This window comes from Cyanistes caeruleus, chromosome 1, assembly GCF_971803275.1.
Source record: "Cyanistes caeruleus chromosome 1, bCyaCae1.hap1.1, whole genome shotgun sequence".
Lineage (NCBI taxonomy): Eukaryota > Metazoa > Chordata > Aves > Passeriformes > Paridae > Cyanistes > Cyanistes caeruleus.
In genome coordinates this window covers 48,221,902-48,242,512 of record NC_141701.1, presented here as the reverse complement: position 1 = coordinate 48,242,512, position 20,611 = coordinate 48,221,902, and the positions used below count along the sequence as shown (strand labels likewise).

Genomic DNA, 20,611 nt, shown 5'->3' with positions numbered 1-20,611 from the left:
TAAGAAATAAACTCCAGAGGCAAACTACTGTTTGTAAGAAATGCCAAAGGCAGAAGACTTACTCATTAGTGCATATTCAGATAAGTCATTTAATGTACACAATAAGCATCAAAAGCAACTGGAAGAAGAAATTAAATATTTTCACAGCAAAATAATATGCTACATACAGATGGAAATCTGGTTGATTCAGACTGAATGTGCTGCTGAATGTGCAACATCTGTAGGGATCAGTCTTGAAAAGGCTTAAGAACGTGCTTGAATGTAAGTATGAAAATAGAAATTACTTTTATGCTTACAGCTGATTATGTCATTAAATTTTTGCATAACCAGAGCCATAGCTTGTTATCAAAGATTACATTACTGACAACATAAATAACATTTAAATTAATATTGAAATGGATTTGGGTTTGAGTTTGAGTTTAAACATTTCTACAGTCTTTGGTTGATAGCTTATATGTCACAGTATTTACTAAGCAACATTTTATTTATATGCAACTATTTTAACCATAGTGATTTAACAGCTATGTTGAGCATAGGGGTAGTTCAACTAAGGAGCATATACTTTATTTCAGGAAGAAAGAATTCACACTTCTTCTTTCCTAGAAGGAAAAAAAAAAAAAAAAAGAAAGAATATACATTTTGGTTTTGAATGGAGAAGTATATGTGGAATGTACCAGCGTCCTGCTATAGAAACATGCATAACATGAAAATCAAGCAAACTTTTTTTTTTCTCTCCCTTTCTGTTCTTATAGATCTGTCCAGTTTTCTCGTAGAGTTTAACTCTTTTTTATCCATTACATTTTCATGTGCTGTAAGCCTTGTGCAAACTGAATGCAAAATGGTGGTGTGATTTTGAAATCAACACCACTTACTTTTCTCAGGTATGGAATGGCTAGAGGAAAATCCTGTCCACAGGAAAATCAGACTAAGATTCAGGCTAAAAATCATCATCAAACTACAGAAATAATTACTGCCATCACTAGGCCCTGAAGATTAGTATTCCATGATCTGAAAGAGTATTTATCATTTATATCTGTAACTGCATATAAATTACAGAGAATTTTGAAGATAAATGATAGAGAAAGTGTTGGAGCATTTTATTTCATATGTTTATAAATATTAAAATGTAATTTCACCAACATTTACCTAAGCAAAGTACACGGTGAGGTTTATTCTGTCTAAATTCTGCAGCCCACCTCAGCCTCTCTGGTGGGAGTGATTTCTTTCATCAGCTCAAAAATTCTGCCTCTGACCTCAAAAGAATAAGCAGATTTAATACAAAATGCTGAAATCTTCTTCATCTACTTTGTTAATGTTGAATGTTCCCTCCCTGCCTCCTGAGACTTTTCTTTGTGTGCAGATCATGCTTCAATTCCTCAGCTGAGGAAATCAGCTGTGACCTAAAGAGAAGCAATGTCCAAATCTGGTCCTTCTCAGAAGATTTGGGGACCCTGCAGTGATCTGCCTGAAAGTTGCATGTGTCTTGTGGCTCTATTCCCCTGGAAGAGACAGCTCTGAGAGTCAGAGGCCACTAAAGCTGTGCATCAGAGTCCCCTGGGAAGGGAAACACAGGAAAGGGTGGTTTACAAGTTCTACAGCAGTGTGATACCACCTAAAACCATTCCATCTTTCCTGGAAATTCCCCGTGGGATTAGAGAATATGAAGCATTTTTTCTCCCTGCCTCTCTGCCTGGTTCTTCCTTCCGCTTCCTGAAACGTCTCAAACAAAGAGGGAGGCTTCTTGTATGTCCTTTCTACAGAAATGGTTGAAGCCCATGAACAGGATCTTTCTGTGCATGATCCTGCAAGCTGAACTGCAGTCTGTATTAATAAACACAGTTAAGCAGTGTGCTGCTAATGCAGAAATATTATGGTAGGACAGCTCTTCCAAGTCCTGGTGGTGATTCTCACTTTGCACTCCTTTATCATCAGAAATAATACGAGCATGCTCTCAAATACTACTGAAAAGATACTTAAAAAACCATAGTGAATAGTGGTAATTCCAGTCCACTCATGATGAATGAACACAAAGACGTGGTTTTCAATGCCAGGACACTGGACTGTGGTTTTGAGACAATTCTTTTCTGAAGAAATATTTATCATCACATTACCTCATCCCACCTGTTACTTAAAGAATGAGGGTCTCACAGCTAAATAAGTCAAATAATTTAATATCATTGTGTCTGTGTTTTGAAGGCTAGAACATTGAGTGTTTGATAAAAACACAAATATTATGGAAAACACAAACAATGTGTCCTTTCTGAGAAGGCAGTCTTGTATACACCATGATTGAATCTTGTTCCAACTAAAGTTTATTGCAATGTAAAACACCTCTTACGAAGAGGTGTGTTCTCTGTGAAAGCAGAAAGAATTAACTTACCACTTAAAAATTCTTCTTATACAACTGGAGTGCTTTCCCAGCTATGTATTCAATGAACTCAGGACTCTTGGGATCTAAGTTGGGAGGAACTTTAATGGTGAAAGTAGGTGAAGTCAGAATGTTCACATCTACCACAGTTTCGTCTTTACTGGAGGGATCCCCAGGTACCACCTAGAAGAGATCAGTACTTTAGACGCTACAAACTGCTGTGTGCTTTCAGTTTTGTTTATACCTACTGTGCCCACTCCCTGTAATATGGGAAAATTAAATAGGGGAATATTTTAGGCTTGTCTACTTTCTTTAAATTGCTTTCTTCTGAAAAGACAGAGGGTGTCTGAATTTATGTAGGTGGTGGAAAGAGCTGACATGGCACTGCCAAGACCATATTAAAGAACTGCATGTTAATATTTATACCATGAGCTACATCTATAAAGAGCTTCTGTTCTCCTAATGAAAACTTCTGAGCTGTCCCACTAAGTTCAATACAACATTTGTGTGACGGAATTTATTCATTCCTATGTGTTTTTCTAAATCAAACTTAGTTCTGTAGCTTTATTTTTCTAGAAGAGATATCTCAAAATCAGTTGGGAAAGTGTGTCTGTTTCCTGTTCCTATTTTGTCCTTTTTTTTATGGACTGTACCATCATTTTTGTATAAAGTTCTGGTAGTAATAGTAATTCACTATGGATTCAATGGATTTCTAAGTTAGAAGAGAGACTAAGATTTGTCCCTTGCCCAGGAAAATGGATTGACTTTACCTTGGATGTATCTTTGTGTGTGAGACACAAATAACCATTATGTATTTACTGAAATATTGACCGATGTTATCAAGCATGTTCAGCTTCCACTGCAAAAATCTGTATAACATTTGCCTTCTTTGAACTTTGGAATATATAAATACAGACACAGATAGCTAGACATTCATCGATCCAATATGGATGTGTTAGTGACTGGTGCAGTGCGATTTATCTGTGAAGGTAATCTGAGGCCAGTCAAAGCCGCTAGTGTCAATTTACTCTTATCAGACAGTGACTCAGGTTAGCCTGTCAGCCATCCATCAGTCTAAAAGGATTTAGAGGAAAATAGTTTCTAATCTCAGGAGTTTCAGCTCATCGAGGGATTACCAAACATACACAAATTCAAGATGAGTAGGAACATCGTGTTGTAAATCCAAACATTACAAACATCCACAACCCCCAGGAGCGTAAGCATGAGCAAAATGCAGGTTAAAGGCAGCAACAGCTCCCTTCAGAAGACAACCCTTACCTTAACTATGTTGAAAATGTTTTCTGGTCCGATGGTCATGTTGGATAACTCAGACACCCACCCAAATCTTTCTTTCATTTTGTTCAACAAGTAAGAAGTGTCCTCTGTGTGATGCCGAACCACCTGGAGAATCTGCTCGTACTGCTCCCCTGAGAGATTAACCAGCTTAAAGGCTTCATCAAACTTTATGTGCAGCTCAGGAACATTTGGGCAATCTGTTAGAAAAGACAGTGTTATGTCTTGTACTTCGTCTTCTCTGTCTGAAGAAATAAAAACTAAAAAAAGTCTAGTGAGAAGGCATGGTTTGGATGTATCTTTAAATAATGCTGAAAAAAGGAGAATAATTTTTGCTGACTTATGGTAGATTTAGTTTAGACTTGATGACTAAATGAATCCGTTATCCCATTTGTTATATTAAAGTGATTTACTATATATCATATAGTATAAGGTTTATATCATATTTTATGGTAATAGATCTTATGTTAATGCTAAATAAGGTCTGGTAAATTTTACACATAGCAACTTCATAGTCTTCTTATACATTATGGGTTTTTTTTATTGGCTCATATTCCATTATGAATCTATCCCAAGCATATAGACTGCAAGGCAGGGGCTGAGGGAGCAAAATTCCTTCCACTGTAAGAGAAGATCAGTTTTGAATCCATGTGAAGAACCTTAACATATCTAAGTCTGTGTGTCCAGAGGGAATTGGCTGATGTAGCTACTCTCCAGGATATTTGAGAAGTCATGGAAGAGAGGTGACTAGGAAAATGGAAGTAATTAACTGATTTTTACAAAGGGTTGTAAGAAGGACCCTGAGGACTACCACCTTGTCAGCCTCAGCTCTGTGCCTGGAAAGATCATGGAACAGATCCTCCAAGAAGCTCTGCTCAGGCACATGGAAGATAGGGAGGCAATTCGGGACAGCCAACAGAACTTCACCAAGGGCAAGTCCTGCCTGACCAACCAGTGGCCTTCTATGATGGAGTGATTCCATCAGTGGAGAAGGAAAGGATTAGTGAAGTCATTTATCTGTACTTCTGTAAGGTCAGTGACACAGTCCCCCACAACATCCTTCTCCCTAAATTGGAGAGATATGGATTTGTTGGGTGGAATGTTTGGTGGATGAGGAATTGCGTGGATGGTCATATCCAGAGGGGAGTGGCCAATGTTTTCATGCCCAGAGAGACATCACAGGAAATCCCATCCCTTAGGAGTCTGTATTGGGACCAGTACTTTTTAATGTCTTCATCAATGACATGGACAGGGGGATTGAGTGAACCCCTGGCATGTTCACAGAAGACACCAAGCTAAGTGGTGTGGTTGACTCACCCGGGATGGAATGCCATGCAGAAGGACCTGAACAAGCTCATGAAGTGGGCCCAAGTGAACCTCATGAGGTACAACAAGGCCAAGTGCAAGGTGCTGCACCTTGCTGTGGAGCTTCTGCTATCAACAGAGGCTGGGGCATGAACAGATTTAGAGCCGCCCTGCCAAGAAGGACTTGGGGGTGCTGATGGATGAAAAGCTGGACATGAACTGGCCATGTGTGTTCACAGCCCAGAAAGACAAATGATCCTGGGCTGTATCAAAAGAATCGTGGCCAGCATGTTGAGGGAGGTAATTTTGCCCCCCCACTCTTCTCTCACAAGACCCCTGAAGCATTTCATCCAGGTCTGGACTCCTGTATTGGTTTGGCTCCTCTAAGGAGCTTCTAGAAGCTTCCCACCATTCCCACCGTCTGGCAGAGCCAATCCCTGATGGCTCTGAAGATGGACAGGCTGCTGGCCAAAACTGGGCCAATGAGTGAGGTTGGTAATGCCTCTGTGATGACATATTTAAGAAGAAAATCAAAACAAAGTCATGGGATTTTGCTTCTTGTCAGAGAAGAGGAGGAGGTGAGAACAGGTGAGGGAAACAACACGGAGACACCAAGGTCAGTGGAGAAGGAGGGGCAGGAGGTGCTCCAGGTGCCGGAGCCAAGATTCCTCTGCAGGCCATGGTGAGACCATGGTGCAGCAGCTGTGCCCTGCAGCCCCTGGGATCCATGGGGGATGCAGAGATCCACCCACAGTCCCTGGGGATCCATGGGGGATGCAGAGATCCACCCACAGTCCATGGGGATCCATGGGGGATGCAGAGATCCACCCACAGTCCATGGGGATCCATGGGGGATGCAGAGATCCACCCACAGTCCCTGGGGATCCATGGGGGATGCAGAGATCCACCCACAGTCCATGGGGATCCATGGGGGATGCAGAGATCCACCCACAGCCCATGGGGATCCATGGGGGATGCAGAGATCCACCCACAGTCCATGGGGAGGTGCCCACACTGGAGCCATGAATGCCTGGAGGAGGCTGTGATCCAGTGGGAGACCCAGTGGAGAGAGTGGCCCTGCTTCCAGGCTGGAGAGGCCTGTCCTTGGAGAGCTGCACCCCATGGAAGAATGACCCACGCTGTGGTAGTTTTGGGAGGACTGTGTGCCCGTGGGGAGAGTTCACGTTGCAGCAGGTGCCGTGAGGCTGCTGCTCGTGAGAGTGGCCCCACACGGGAGAAGTTCATGGAGAACTGTCTCCTGAGGGAGGGAACCCCGGGCTCACAGGGGAAGGACTCCTCTCCCAGAGCAGCTGAAGGAAAACTCAGTGCTGAACTGACCCAGAAACCCCCATGTCCTGTCCCCTGACCTGTCAGTGGGAAAGAGGGAAGGGCTGGGGGAGAGAAGGTGTTTTAAGGGTTTATTTGATTTCTCATTATTCTTCTCTGATTCTGTTAGTAATAAATTTCACTTTGAGTGAACTCTTTAAGTTGAGCCTCTTTTGCCCTTGAAATATTTTTCCCAGTCTTTATCTCACTCATGAAGCCTTCATTAACTTTTTTTTCTTTTCCCTGCTTTGCCCAGCTGTGGCAGGGGAGGATGAGAAAGCAACTCTCTTGGACGCCTGGTGTTGGGGCTGTCTCAAACTACAACAGCTGCTCAGCATTGAAAGACATAGACCTCTTCAAGGAAGTCCAGAGGAGGGCCACAAAAACTTAGAAGGTGGGAGCACCTCTCCTATTTATTAGGATGGGTTGAGAGCTGGGGTTATTCAGCCGGCAGAAGAGAAGTCTCTGGGGACACTTATTGTGTCTAATAATTTGTGACTATCAGCAACTGAAGGGTGCCTGTAAGAAAGATAGGGACAAGCTTTTTATCAGGCACTGGGGACAAGAGGTAATGATTTTAAATTGAAAGAGGATGGATTTAGACTATATGTGATCAAGGAGTTTTTTACAATAAGGGTGGTGAAACACTGAAAAAAGTTGCCCAGAGAACAGGTAGATGTCTCATCCCTGGAAGCATTCAAGATCAGGTTCTGTGGGGCTCTGAGCAACATGACCTAGATGAAGATGTCCCTGCTGATTTCTGGGGGGTGATGGCTTGTAAAGGTCCCTTTAACCCCTAATTATTCTGTGATTATGTTATAGAGGTTATTACAAGAAAGCCTGTGTTCCTGTTGAGTGTTAAGACCTAATATTCATCTTATAACAGCCAGACAGTATTATGAAACTAGTTCCATCTGCCACAAATTCAAAACTGAAGATTGGTCTTTTTTTCTTTACTAAAATATGGATTTTAAACAAGAAAAATTTCTATACAATAATTGCTCTGTAAAAGTTCAATTTCTTTCACGTCAAATTGGATTATCAAGGGGCACCTTCAAGCTGATGGTACAGTAACAAACTGGTATGTGTAATACATGGGTATAGATAAAAAGGTAAGTGGTAAAATATTCCTTTTTCATATTATTTTCATATTCTATTCAGATTCATATTATTTTAAAAGTATTTCATTGCTCTTTAATTTTTTCCACACTGGAGATATTCTGAAGACATTTAGGTTTAAGCATATTCCTTGGATTTAAGATCTAAATAATTCTGGAAAGACTGATATGTGGGACTCCTGGCAACAGTTCTAGGTGATCAGTCTGAAGGTTTTTCAGGTGCCCATGGATGGTGCTGACAGAGCTCTGCCATCTCCTTATATATGTCACACATGAAGTCCCCTTTTTGTCCTTCATGTCAGTTCTATTTGCAGACAGGGTGCAACAAGAAGTAATTACAGGCTCTTGCGCACTTACTTTCCTTGCGAGGAGCTGAATGATACCTGAGGTTACACCTGGTTGTCAGCAGGGGAAGCGACAGTCAGGAGTTTGAGCTTCTCCTCCCCTTCTGCTCAGCACTGCTGCTCCCAGGCAGGATCGAGTGCTGCCTGACATCTTGCTCCTCTGCAGGATGGCAGCTCTACCAAAATACCTATTCATTATTTTATAGGCTGTGGGACGTGTCATTGGAGCACCAGCGGTATGTTAATAACTGAGTTATACTGACACTCTGTGGAGACTGTGGGGAAAGCTAATTGAAGTCATCTGGAATGAGCAATGGTTATTGTAGTTACAGTAAAAACTCAATGACTAAATGTTAATCCCAGTAGAAAATTAAAATCTCAAAATCGATAAACCAGTGCATTATCAATGCATAAACAAATTAATGCATTACAGAAGGAAAAAAAAAAAAAAAAAAAAAAAGAAAAAAAGGTAAAATAGTTATTTACCATGCAAAAGATTGTCTTGACATTTCTGGCACCTCTCATGAAACTGTGGGCATCCAGAGGAGTTCTCCCGGAGCTCCCTGCACTGAAGTCTCTGGCGCCCTGACACAATTTTTGAAAACATGCCACTTCTGTCAGGATCTAGAATGAAGTCATAGTATTTTTAGACTGCTGTTAAACTTAGAGTCTTTTTAAGTATGCATTCATTACCAAGCCTGAGTGCTAGAATATAATTTCTTGTCCTTAATCCAAAGTATTTTGCATCAATCCCCTTCCCTACTCCTCCACTTCACCTCCACTCCCCCAACAAAAATAAAAGGAATAAATTATTAAAAAGGAGAAGTCAGGAAAAGATTCAGATCATGTTTTCTTTCAAGGAATTCATGCTGCTGTAGTATATTCCCTTATAAAGTCTTATGACAGACATTATTCCCTGGACATAACCAAACAATTGCTGATATTATTACACATTATTTCTACAGCATGTGAGTTTTGGTAAGATCTTTTTGATCCTTAGAAGTCAACATGTATCATAAGCACATACATTAGATGAGAACACAGTACCAAAGCTTATTTCTGAGGTAACATGGCTTATGATACAGTAAAAAATTAAAACAACACAGTTCAATAGTCACTTTGTATTTCCTGATAATCATATAACGTTTGTGTCACCTGCCATTCAGAGTTATGGCATGTGCTCGCTGTGATTTATCCTATTTGCAATAGTCAAATATGAGGTTTATTTGTATTCTTAAAGTTTGCCATGGTCCTTTTCCTTCACTGAATGTCATCATCAGTGGTATGCCCAGAATTTTCTGGTGACTGGAAAACCTGATGGCTGGTCTTTGATTGGCTGATGTTTTATTGTCAAATTATATTGCTGCTGTAGCCTACAAAAGGACTTGTAGCTGTCAAGCTGAACTTAGTATCATTTTGCAAGGGCAGGAATATGCCTTGACATCTCACAGAATTACCCTGATTTTTTTGGTGACCATGTCAATAAGAGATGATAGAAATCATATCCTGACAAATGCTGAGATTAAAGCCTTGTGAGAACCTGCATCCAACCTGAATTTAAGGGCTTCTGAGGAGCTCCTGCAAATGCTTTGAGAATTGCCATGAAAATCAGGCTGTGTAAGACCCCTAAGTCCCCCTACAACATTCCTCTGAGATTTCTAAGTGACTTCTATTTGTTCATTTAACTGATAGTTATCCTATCCTATTTCCATAGCCTCCAGAGCTTGCTTACATATCTCACACTCACATACTGGAAACTGAGTAATTTGCTGTAGTTTAGCCATCCCAAGGGGGTTGATGTCATTGACAGTGCAGTCAATTTTCATCTTTTGACACTTGCCTTTGGTTTGTTCTGGCACATCTCTTCTATAATCTCTGTATTCATCAAACACGTCGGTGATCACCTCACTGACACCTTCGAACACCGTCCTACTGAAATCAAAAACTATCTGTAAGAAGCCAGGCATGCCCCAGCCTCTCTGGGAGCCGTCAGTTCTGGTGGTGACCTCAGGTAAAGCTGGCATACTGGGGGACTCACTCAAGTCCAGGTCAGACATGAAATATGTCTGAAAAGACTGGTCAAATTCTTTTTGCATGTGCTTGAAAAAAATGAAACTTCTGTCAAATATTGAACCCACGTCTGATAATAGCTGGCTAAATAAGTCTTCCATCTTTGCTAGCTGGGTGTCCTCTTTCTCAGGCTTTTCATTGGACTGGATGTCTCTTCCTTGATCCTCATGAAAAGTAAATATGAGTGGAGGTATTTTCCTCAAAAAATCTTCAACCTGTGTATAAGAAGGAGACAGATCAGGCAACAGACAAGTTATTGGTTTCTCCTCTCAGGTAAGTGTCTCTAATTTTTCTCTTTCAAATACTGATAGAAACAATGCCTTTGTAATAATTGCCAATACAACATATTCTCTGAAGTAATTTAATACACTAGACCTCAAAGAAAGGAAGTGCATTCAATCTAAATCATTAGTTCCAAATCAGATCTAGAGTAAAAGTCTGCCAGTTGCCCTTTAATCTGTAGGGGGTCAAAGTTATTATCATTTGGGTTTCTTCCAACAGACAGCTTGGACTTTATGTTGTAAAGACGTGAGATGCATTTCTGTCTGCTTATGTCAGTGTAATCTGTGATTGTTCTCACCTTGATTTGTAAAAAGCCTGCCCTCTCTCACCATTGGGCAAATCCTTACATCATTGTGGAAATGGAAACCAGCAAAATCAGTAAAGCAGTGGTTCTGAGTCCATGGTTTTACTGTGTAAAAGGCCAAGTGTCAATTCTGCTGTTACAGAATTCCAGTTCCTGGTCTCAGCCACTGGTTCCCTGCTCCCTACTTTAAGGCACTACTCTGGCCTGAGCCAGTGGAGTGGTTTTATGAGCCACACTCTACGACACTTGAAAATGGATAAGGGTTAAGAAACATTCTGCTAAAACACTCATATAGATAGATATAGACAGATATAGATAAAGACAGTTTTATATATTATTCTTTAAAAAAAAAACCCCAAATCATCAGCTTGATTTGACCACTAGTGCAGCTTAGAGGAAAGGTGAAGTGTGAAACAGCACTGCAGGAACAGCCTAAGCCATTGTTGCTCCTGCTGTCTGTGTATCCTCAGCCACAGCTATCATCTTTGTTCCAGTTTCTTTTTTTTTTCCCCTTTTCCCTTTCCACAACACAACACAACAACACAACACAACACAATTCTTACTTTGAATGCTTCAAATAAACCAAATAACTAATGGAGGAAGTTACCAAGAGGGTCAAAGACAGTGACAATGCAGTGTAGAACTTTAACTGCAGTAATTGTAGCATCCATTGACTCTTGAAAATCCTAAACACTTGTATGAGCTACCCATGAGCAGTATCGAAAAGCTGAAAGTATCACAAATAGTCTTAAATTTAATATCTCCCAGATTTTAACCTGATTTAAGAATATGCACAAATATTAAACACTTTTGCTCCAAACCCTGTCTGAAACACACTATGTTTAATGTTTAAGTTACTGCATTTTCAGTACATGGGAGTGTTGAAAGCTAGGAAATCTAGCTAATGTTTTAGTAGCAGCAATTACAGTTTTGCTTCAGAAGTTTGTTGCACTTAAAGTGTATGCCCAAACAAAAAAATATGATTACAATTGTTAAATTTTATAGTAATAATGGGCCAGTCAGGAAACCATATTTTCTTTCTATGGAATTAGGGCAATCTCCTTTGCTGACAGGTTCCTTTATTATAAGAGATAAATCATTTTAAAGCTTTATTTGTTACTTAAAGTGTTTATTAAAGATAAATATAGGAAAGAATGATGTAATAAGTAGGTGGGGGCTTTTCCCCCATGTAATTTTGGTAGCTACATCTACATTTATAACTTTGCTGATTTTCAGATGGACCATAAAGAATCTATGTGGTATTTTTCACAGTTATCAAGCACCTTAATGCAAGTCCCACTGTGAGAGAAAACATTGTGTATCTGGAATGAGTCTGTTGGAGTTAGGGGAATCATCAATTTCCGCGGAATCTTGCCAGGGTGCAACTGAACTCATTTTGGCTCAGCATTCCATGACCATAATCGTATGTAATCTCTACCATATAACTTCATATTTCCAGACCCTCCAAATCAAATTAATTTTAGTAAGCTGATATAACTGGCAGACCTAGGTATTGAGAAAAAAATATGTTCTGTCTCTAAAACTTCGGGTGAGCTCAAGACTGTTCTCAAAGTTTCAGATACAAAGTTTCTTCCTACCTTCCTCTTAAAGGTTGACACACCATGTTTGCAAGTTGTATAGTATCTCATGCAGGTACTTTCTAAACAAGATTCACATTCATCCCATAGATTTTTCAAGGATACTTGACATTGTCTTTCCTCTTCTTCCAGTCTTGCCTTTACTTCATCCATAAGTCGCAAGGCTTGCTAAATAAGGAAAAAGATTCAGTTCAGGCCAATATTCATCTGAATTAGTATTCTAATGTTGATCACTCATTTTGCTATTTATGGCTCCTTTTTTTGCTAATCCCTAACCACTAGGGTAGGCTGCCTTCTCAGCTGCAGTCACATATGGAGGGAAATGAAAATTGAAAGCCTTTTCTTTATAGGATTTTTTGTTCTCTCAGGGGGCACATCCTACAGAAACAAATGGATCTCTACAGTCTACCAGGATTTTTGATGTTAAGAAAAAAACTCACACATCATTCTGTGTAAGAATTCAGCCTCCCACATGGTCATGTGTTCAACTTGTGTTATTTTTTTCTCCATATCATCTCAACAGTATTCATCTGTCCCACAAATAGTCCTTTTCTGTTACTTTTCTCTACCTTTAAGGGATTGATATTTCACGAGGGTAGGTCCTCGCCATGAAGTCTTTCTAATACAGAGATATATAAAAGTAGAGCATCTCTGCTGTTTGTGAGTGTACTAATCAAAAGGATGTAGTAAGGGGATTTTTTTCTTGCTCTCGTGGAAGTGTGAGGCACTCCTTCCATACTGAAGGGCAACAAAATGCATTTTACAATGCTGCTTCTATTTACATCATCAGTTAGGGCACAAAGCTGAGCAGATCAGAACCAGCAAGTTTGGAATAGACTTGACAATGGAAAGAGAAAAATTCTTCCTATCAAAGTAGATTGCACATCATCAATTTCTCTCTCCAATTGCAAAATATTTTAATAGTTTTGGTTTCCAAACAATGTTCCAAGTTGTCTCTAAGTATGACAGAAACGTTTTAATTGGTGGGGCTTATTCTTTTTTGTTATTCCAATAGGGAAGAGACTCACATAAAAGAAAACTTGTGTCAGAATGTGCTTGATGGAAACAGTAACCACAGTTTTCATAATCTATGTTTAGTTATTTTCTGATCTTTCTAATACATTTATTCAGTGTTTTATGAACTCTCACTGTGGATGTAAGTCCTGTGTAAATGAAATCATCCAGTAAGATCTAGCAAGAATGTTGATTGTGGGAGTGCACTGGTGTTCCTTAAGATGTTAGAAAGCTATCAGGTACTTTTTGGCTTGCTAATACCAATAGTTTAAACTAACTACCAGATGTTGAGCCAGGAGGGAATTTTCCTTCAACTTTGTTGAAGCAAAGTTAGGATATTTGTATTTTTTTAAAATATACATTAAACCTCAGTTTCTTCAGATCATCTGAGCACATGGCTCTGAGCCTAGGCATTACACTAAGACAGTGGAAATGTCCCTGATTCACTGTACTTTCTTTAGAGCACAGTATCATTTGTGGCTTTGATATTCTCCTGCAGGTCTGAAGTTTTGCAAAGCAAGCTGGAAAACATCTTGTGCCCCTGCAATATAGAGACATGGAGGGCACAGCTGCTGGTCCTTCTGCACAAAACACTGTTCTAGAGTGGCCTGCAGTTGCCTTGGTGTGAATTCAGTGAAGGGGTTTTTAGAAACAAGCAGTGTGTGCAATTTTCCTCTGCTAGTGAGACAAAGGGGAAGGAGCGGATTTTCTCTCAGTCCCATGGCTGTATGAAAAGATGTACACTGCTTGTTTCGTATATACAATTTGGTTTACATTCTTCCCAGGATAAACATATAAACCCTACAGATGCATTTATGTTACCTGTTTTTCTTCACTGCTCTTCTTCAAGGTTTTCATCAGATCTATGTGCTTATCTTCATTTCTTTCCATCATAATTTTCATCTGCTTAATACCAATCAAAGCTTTCTTTACCTCTTCATCTACATACTTCTCTCCAACTTCAGATAATTCTAAAAAAAAGCCAAATTATACAGTGACTTAATCAGATTTTAACACTATTGCAAATTGTCATGCACTGATGATGAAGGAGAATGAAACAGCTCTATGTTTCCCTATAGTGGCAGAGCCAAAGCTGAGATAGCGAATGCTGAATAACACTGAGCCAAGACAATTTCCATCAGATAAGAATCTGGCCCAGAGCTTTTGCAAGGATCAGCTGTATGTAACTCAAAATATATATTTGACTGTCCCACTGCTGAGTACTGAGTCCCAGAATAATTGAGGCTGGTACCTTTGGAGATCATTGAGCCTTCCCCCCTCCTCCCCCCTCAAAGCAAGGTCAATCCAGGTTGCACAGGACATCATCCTAGGTTTTTGGTATCTCCAGGGATCACTCATCAGTTTTCTAATGACATAACCTTTATATTTATCTTTTCTCTGCTAGAAGCCTGTGACAGCTTCTCTCTGCATTTTGAAAATGTAGATTACACGTGACTTCAACCTGTTTTCACAAAAATTCAATTTCCAGATTTCCTGTGACATAATGACTGTAGAGTTTTGGTGAAAACCTGGGCTGGCCCATGCGTTGCACCTTGAACATGATTGTCTACATGATTGCCTATCCTTTATCTATATTTATTTACTTTGTGGAAATACCCTTACTATCACTGGAACTATAGAAAACAAGCAAAACCATATCACCTTGAGACTGCCAAAACCACATCAATCGCTTCTTCCTTTATATCTTTCTTCCTCACCTCTTCTTGTTTGTTTATTACAGAAATCTTGTCAAGATAGAGTGAAGCACAGGATTGTTTAATGGCTGATCCTCTTTCTACCCACAAAATAAAGCCAAGCTTAGAGATGTGTGTGTGTGCAGAATAGCTGCTATTTTCTGAATTAAGTATTTTTATTTCAGCTGTTTGTAAAAGCCATCTTTTTCAGTGAAGTATGTAAGTGTAGAGGAAATACTTTCAAAGATTATTTGAACAAACAAAAGAGTTCAAAATCTCTTGAATTAAATTTTTGTATTCTGATGATCTACAAGGAACCAAATGACCTATAAAAATCCTGTAAATACTTTTTTTTTTTCTGGCAGGTGATGGTTGTCTGTTAATCCCTTTACTTTCTCATCCTGCTTGTTCTTATCTTCCTAGTGTATGTGTGTGTGTGTGTGTAGGCATTCAATCAGCTTTATTATGGTTTCTAAGCTCCACACAAGCAAGTGGAACTTCTTGATGCCAGTGAGTGTGGAAGTTAAAATGCAGTGCCCAGCTGGAGATGTGTGCCCAGGGGCTTCCAGCACACCCTGGCAGGAAAAGCATACGCACGCTTGAGGTTATCCCGGAGATTCATTTCCTCCTGCTTCGTTGGTGCACACTGATGGCCCTTCAGACACAGCAGATGTATTATAAGTATCCAAGAGGACCTCATGTTCTTTCTGTTAAAGAAAAACAGTTTGGTGCAGTTATACGTAAACATTGTCAGGAAGCTCAGATATCTGGGTATATTAAGTAAATATAAATACTAATACTAAGTATCTTACAAGATCCCGTTAATTTTGTCTTGAACTATGGTTTCTGAGATGTATAGCATGCACCTAAATGCTACTCTTGGTGAAAAATACATGAGTAAGAAGCTTGACCTCATTTGTAATTATCTATTTAGATTAATTAGATTAATTCCACCGAGTTTGCACAATGGTTAACATAATCAGGACATGTATGTATAAAAGCAAAAGCTTATGCTTCTCAGTTTGTTCCTTTTCTACTTTGTGAAACACACTAATTACTGATCTCATATTATAAATACATCCATGCTAAACACTATTGCCAGTTTTAAAGAAGGAAGTTTCTGGAATGTTGTTCCCTTCTTGTGTCCAAACATGTAATTCCTTTTACTGTCCTTCAGAATAAGACTTAATATAAGAGACACAACAATAAGTGTGCCAAGAAATTAGCAATTAGATCAATTTTATAAAATAGAAGAAATCCCTGCAAAATAAGGGAAAGAAATGACATTTGCTTTATTTCCCTCCTAAAAGCATAGGTGAAAGCTTTCTTTTTCAGAAACCATGCAACTGCATTTTATGATTCCCATCTTATTAAGTGAACACAGTATTCAGGTGCCTTGTAGTTAGCCAATATAACCTTGGAGATGCAATTATCAGCTGCAAGAGCATATGTAAATTAACAGCCTGAATTTGTTTATAGCCTGGATTTACTTCTATGGTTACTTGCATATTGTACCCTTACTTTTACAGTGAAATTAACCAATTAACTTTGCAAAGAAATACAAACACACAACCAAAGAAAGGTAAGAAAACCAAGTATATTTACCATTAATATTTTGCACCTCTTCTGCAAAATCGCTCCCTGCGTCAGGAAGGGGCTGGGCTGTGTTCTGATCTAATTTCTGGGAGTGTCAGGGATTTTGCCATGTTCTACTTATCTGATGAGAAGGTACTTAATCCTATTAGCAGGACGTTTAGTCATTAGGCTGAAGGATTTTGCATGTATACGACTTCATGCTCATCTCTGTGGGCAAAACCACCAGAGGGAGTATTGGGCAGAATTGCCTGATTTAATGTAATTTGGAACTCCTACTTTTCTGTAGTCTGTAGCCTTTTGTAGTGTTAGGCCTTCCATTGTCTTACTTTTTACTTTAGGAGACACCTGCAGCTTATGTTATTAGTGAAATTGATACCATTAGTTTGTCTAAAAATAGCTTTCAACATTTTATCTCTTCAGCATAGCTTTAGCTTGCTATAAAAACCACTGCATTATGTAAGGGCCTTCTTTGTACACATTCTGAAGGTACAGGAGCTGAAGAAAAGATTAGGAGCCCAGATGCAGGCTGGCATTTGAGCAGATTCTGGAATGAGATAAACAATTTTTTGGCATTTTGTTGTACTTGCCAATGTTTAGGGGGTTTGCCCACTTAATGCTACTTTCTTCAGTTTCTCCATGTCTGTGAGATATGTCTGAGATCTGACTTGTACAAAGTTTTGGCTACTTTGAAGTGAAATATTTAAATAGCAACAGATGCTTGATATAAAATATGGACAGGTATTGTTAGCAAATCATATACCCAGTGACATTCAGCAATATCACTCCCTTTTAGTCAAAGAGGAGATGGGGAGGGTGGGTGTCTGTAGCTCACAGTCTGCAAGAGCAGCTTTAAGACATTCTATTCTATTTTATTTACCTAATCATTCATAAAAGCCAATCAACGATTGATGGCTAAGATCTCGCACGATTAATGCTGCTTAGGCAAGAGATTTGACGGATTTAGTTTTGAACACATTATCAGGAAGAGTGAAGAATCACACTTTTTTTCTGAAAATGATGGGTGGAATGAAATATGTGCTTTGTTGTAATCTATACGAATTGCTGTCACTGAGTTGCTGCTTACTCCTTGACCAAGACTCATCACTACCCAAAACATTTCAAGTTCTCTTCTGTGACACCCTTGCAGACCTTGCAATCCCCTGGCCAGACTGTTAAGGATCCCTGGGTCCTGGGCTGAAGCAGAAGGGGCAGTCTCTCTCTCTCCCCCTCTGAACCTCACACTTGGCTGAGGAGAGAGTGAAAATGGAAAATACATTTGCACAAAGGAAGACAATCTATTACAGATGCTTGTGAAACGTGTGCTGTTAGACTACAAGTGTAATGAATCCTAAGACTTTAATCTTTCATGCAAGGGTTTGTTCACTCATTTTTGACATTTAGCTTTGCTAATATTCATTTACTAGCAGCATTCATTTGCTACTCTTTCTGAGCCTGACTGTATATAGAGAAAGCTTTAAGCAATCTGGAGTAAAAAGGGTGGTTTCAATATGTCATTCGTAGTTCACAGGAGTTTGTGAGAAAGCAGGTGGCCCCAGCCCTGTGGGGACAGAGAGCAGCACTCCTGCCCCGGGGGAAGAGGCTGGAGAATGCCTCTGGCACAGATCCCACCACTTACCTGTAGAATTGACTGCTTTCTGAAGGTCTTCTTGGGAGTGTCTGGTCAAGCACACACTTGCACCTTGCAAAGCCAATCCTTAGGCTGATGCTGAGACACAGAGTTGCAAAGTCTCTTGCTTCATCTTAGATGTTACTCCTCATACTTTATTATAACCATTATGTAACCACATGGAAATAGGCACTACTATATGCATCTATTTCTTTTTACAAAATCACTAAATCCTAGTTCTTTGCTCTCATGTTATTTCATATATATAATCTAGTGGCTGAAAGAGGAGGTATAAGGAACCCAAGGACAAAATTGATAGAGCTAGTATGTCTGTTAAATTTAATCTTGGGCTTAAACTAACATTAGAAGTGCACTTAAGAACCCAACACCCTGTTCCTGAAAGGCAGCTGTTAATCATGCTTACTCTGAAAAGCTTTTCCGCTCTCATTTCTGTTTTGAATTTAATTAGACAAAAATCTCATCAATAATACCTTCAGGTTTCATGTTAAATATCCACTCTCTTTTAACATTCCAAATCTGATTCACAGTGACCTGTTGTGGAGATCTCCATTTCTCCATTTCAGCTGCCATGTTTAATAGTTTCCTCTTATTATTTTATTTTCCTCTGAATTTGAGTGCTTTGATCAGCTATAGTATAGCATGTCATGTCATGACATTGTGCAGACATTTTCCATTTTTCCCACTCTTATACAAGCACATGATTCAGTGCTTATTGGTGCTGTTGAAATTAATAAGGTACTCTTATTATATTAAATCATACTACATACTACGATCTGAAGAAGATGTTGGGACCTAATTGTAGAAAGTGTCTTTTTCCCTACCCCAATTTCCCACCCCTGTTATTCCACTACTACTCTATTTTAATTGAAATAATAGTTATCTCTTGGAAAAAAAATAGGAAAATATCTTGAAAAGGAATTTCAGTTAAAATAGATTTTTTGCAAGATACTGATAAATTGAAAAGTAAATAATTGTAACAAGATATATAGACATTGAGCTTGAACCAAGCTGAACTTGAGCAATGAGACTTGTAGCTGCTTTGCAGATTTTTCTTAGGTCCCATTGGATGACCTCCACAAATGTGTAACATTTTTTCACCATGTACTGTGACTTCTCCCTTTTTGTTGATCCATTCCACCTGGCAGGATTAAGCATCAAGAAATATGTTGAAATGGAATTTCCTGTGTTGTACATCAGCTATAGGATTTTGTTCCAGTTAGATATTTACACAATTATATTCTGTTTGTAAGAGTTGTTTCCTACTATGCTACACATTTCCTACACATGTCTTTCTGAGCCAGGCCAGGCATATAATGATCAGTCTGAAAATACCTGTACATATTTATAGACTCTATGAGTCATGGAAAGTGCTATATACTGACATTAAATCTCTTGGTATTTGTATGAAATAGTCCCTTGTTCTACAAAATCTTAATTAGCTTTATTTGTAAGCAGCTTTATTTGTAAGCACACTATTAGTTCTACTGCTTTCAATTGAAATTAAATCCTAGTGGGGGTTTGTGGTGTAATTGCATGGCTAATCTAAAGCATGCACAAAGCTTTGCTAGAAGTTAGTACGGGTTTTAAGGGTGTAGAATTGAACTTATGTGCTGTAAAAGTTTGGGGTTTTTTGTTTGGGTTTTGTTTTAATCCTTCCCAGTGCTTCAGGAGCCCTTGAGTGGCTTCTGCTTTCTCTTGTGTTTCAGAGGCTCTCAAAGGCCCCCTGAATTTCAGTATTCAGTCTTTGAGCTCTACCTGGTTACCTGAAGCTGGGAACCAAGGCTCCTTCTTTATCCCAGAGAGAGAGGCATGCTTCTGAGGTGCTCTCAGCCGTGCTGAGACCTCAGTCAGAGGAGCTGAGGCTGCATTAAGCTGAATAGCTACAGTCAGTCTAAGCTACACATCTTGCAAAATTACCAGCTCTGGTCCCCAGTGCAGCACAGCTGTGTCAGCATGACAGGATCCCGAAGTTCACAAGCCCTGAAGCTCAGAGTCAGGCTGACACAATTACCCTGTCTGGAGGAGGGTCAGGCAATGCCAGGTCAGGACTCTGTGCTGTGCTCAACACAAATGTGAAACCAGCAGAAGGCAGAAATCAGCCTGCAAAACCTGGAGAATCACACTGAGATGTTAATTTGCTTTAGCTGGTATTATTAAGCTACAGCTTTTGGGGTAAGCAAGACCAGCTTCACAAGGCTTAGCACGCTTTAAAATACATGAGCCCTTTTTGATTTCCTTTTGTTCATCTATCCATGGATGATAAGGATCACAATTCGGTGTGGGGAAAAAAAATCTTCCACTTCACTGCTGAAATTTTTTGTTTTCCAAGTCCTTCAGGGCTTTGACACAAAGTTCTGAATACCAGTCCCAGCAGTAATATGACAACTGTTGCTCACATGACCATGCAAAGTTTTTTCCCACTTTATCCAGAGGTATTGCAGAAGGGATCTGTGGTGATACTGAAGACTATGTTTGGGAAGACAAAACTGTAACAAAAATTTAATTCACTTTAGGGAGCAGAAAGTTAAAATCTTAGTGTTGAGTGAAAGACAATATGAAGCTGAAACCTAAAAATTACGCAGTTGTCTTCAGAATCCGTGGTTAGGATATCAGCTAACTACTAAACTTGAAGAAGCACTATTACTGATGTT

At 39.4% G+C, this 20,611-nt stretch overlaps 1 protein-coding gene and 1 long non-coding RNA gene across 2 annotated transcripts in view; one reads left to right on the top strand and one right to left on the bottom strand.

Moving 5' to 3' along the window:
* Positions 1-2,383: 2,383 nt before the first annotated feature.
* On the bottom strand, positions 2,384-16,371 carry CLUL1 (clusterin like 1). Its single transcript, XM_086891001.1, has 8 exons — positions 16,322-16,371; positions 15,314-15,423; positions 13,845-13,993; positions 12,009-12,176; positions 9,595-10,039; positions 8,241-8,378; positions 3,647-3,861; positions 2,384-2,551 (listed from the first exon to the last, which is right to left on the bottom strand). The coding sequence occupies exons 2-8, from the start codon at positions 15,414-15,416 to the stop codon at positions 2,384-2,386; spliced, it is 1,386 nt and encodes a 461-aa protein (XP_086747127.1). The 5' UTR covers positions 15,417-15,423; positions 16,322-16,371.
* LOC147655487 (uncharacterized) overlaps positions 4,026-20,611 on the top strand; it is a 38,662-nt gene continuing 22,076 nt past the window's right edge. Inside the window, exons 1-2 of the long non-coding RNA XR_015287419.1 lie at positions 4,026-6,686; positions 9,955-10,097. This is a non-coding gene — a long non-coding RNA (uncharacterized LOC147655487). The remainder of the gene's footprint in view (positions 6,687-9,954; positions 10,098-20,611) is intronic.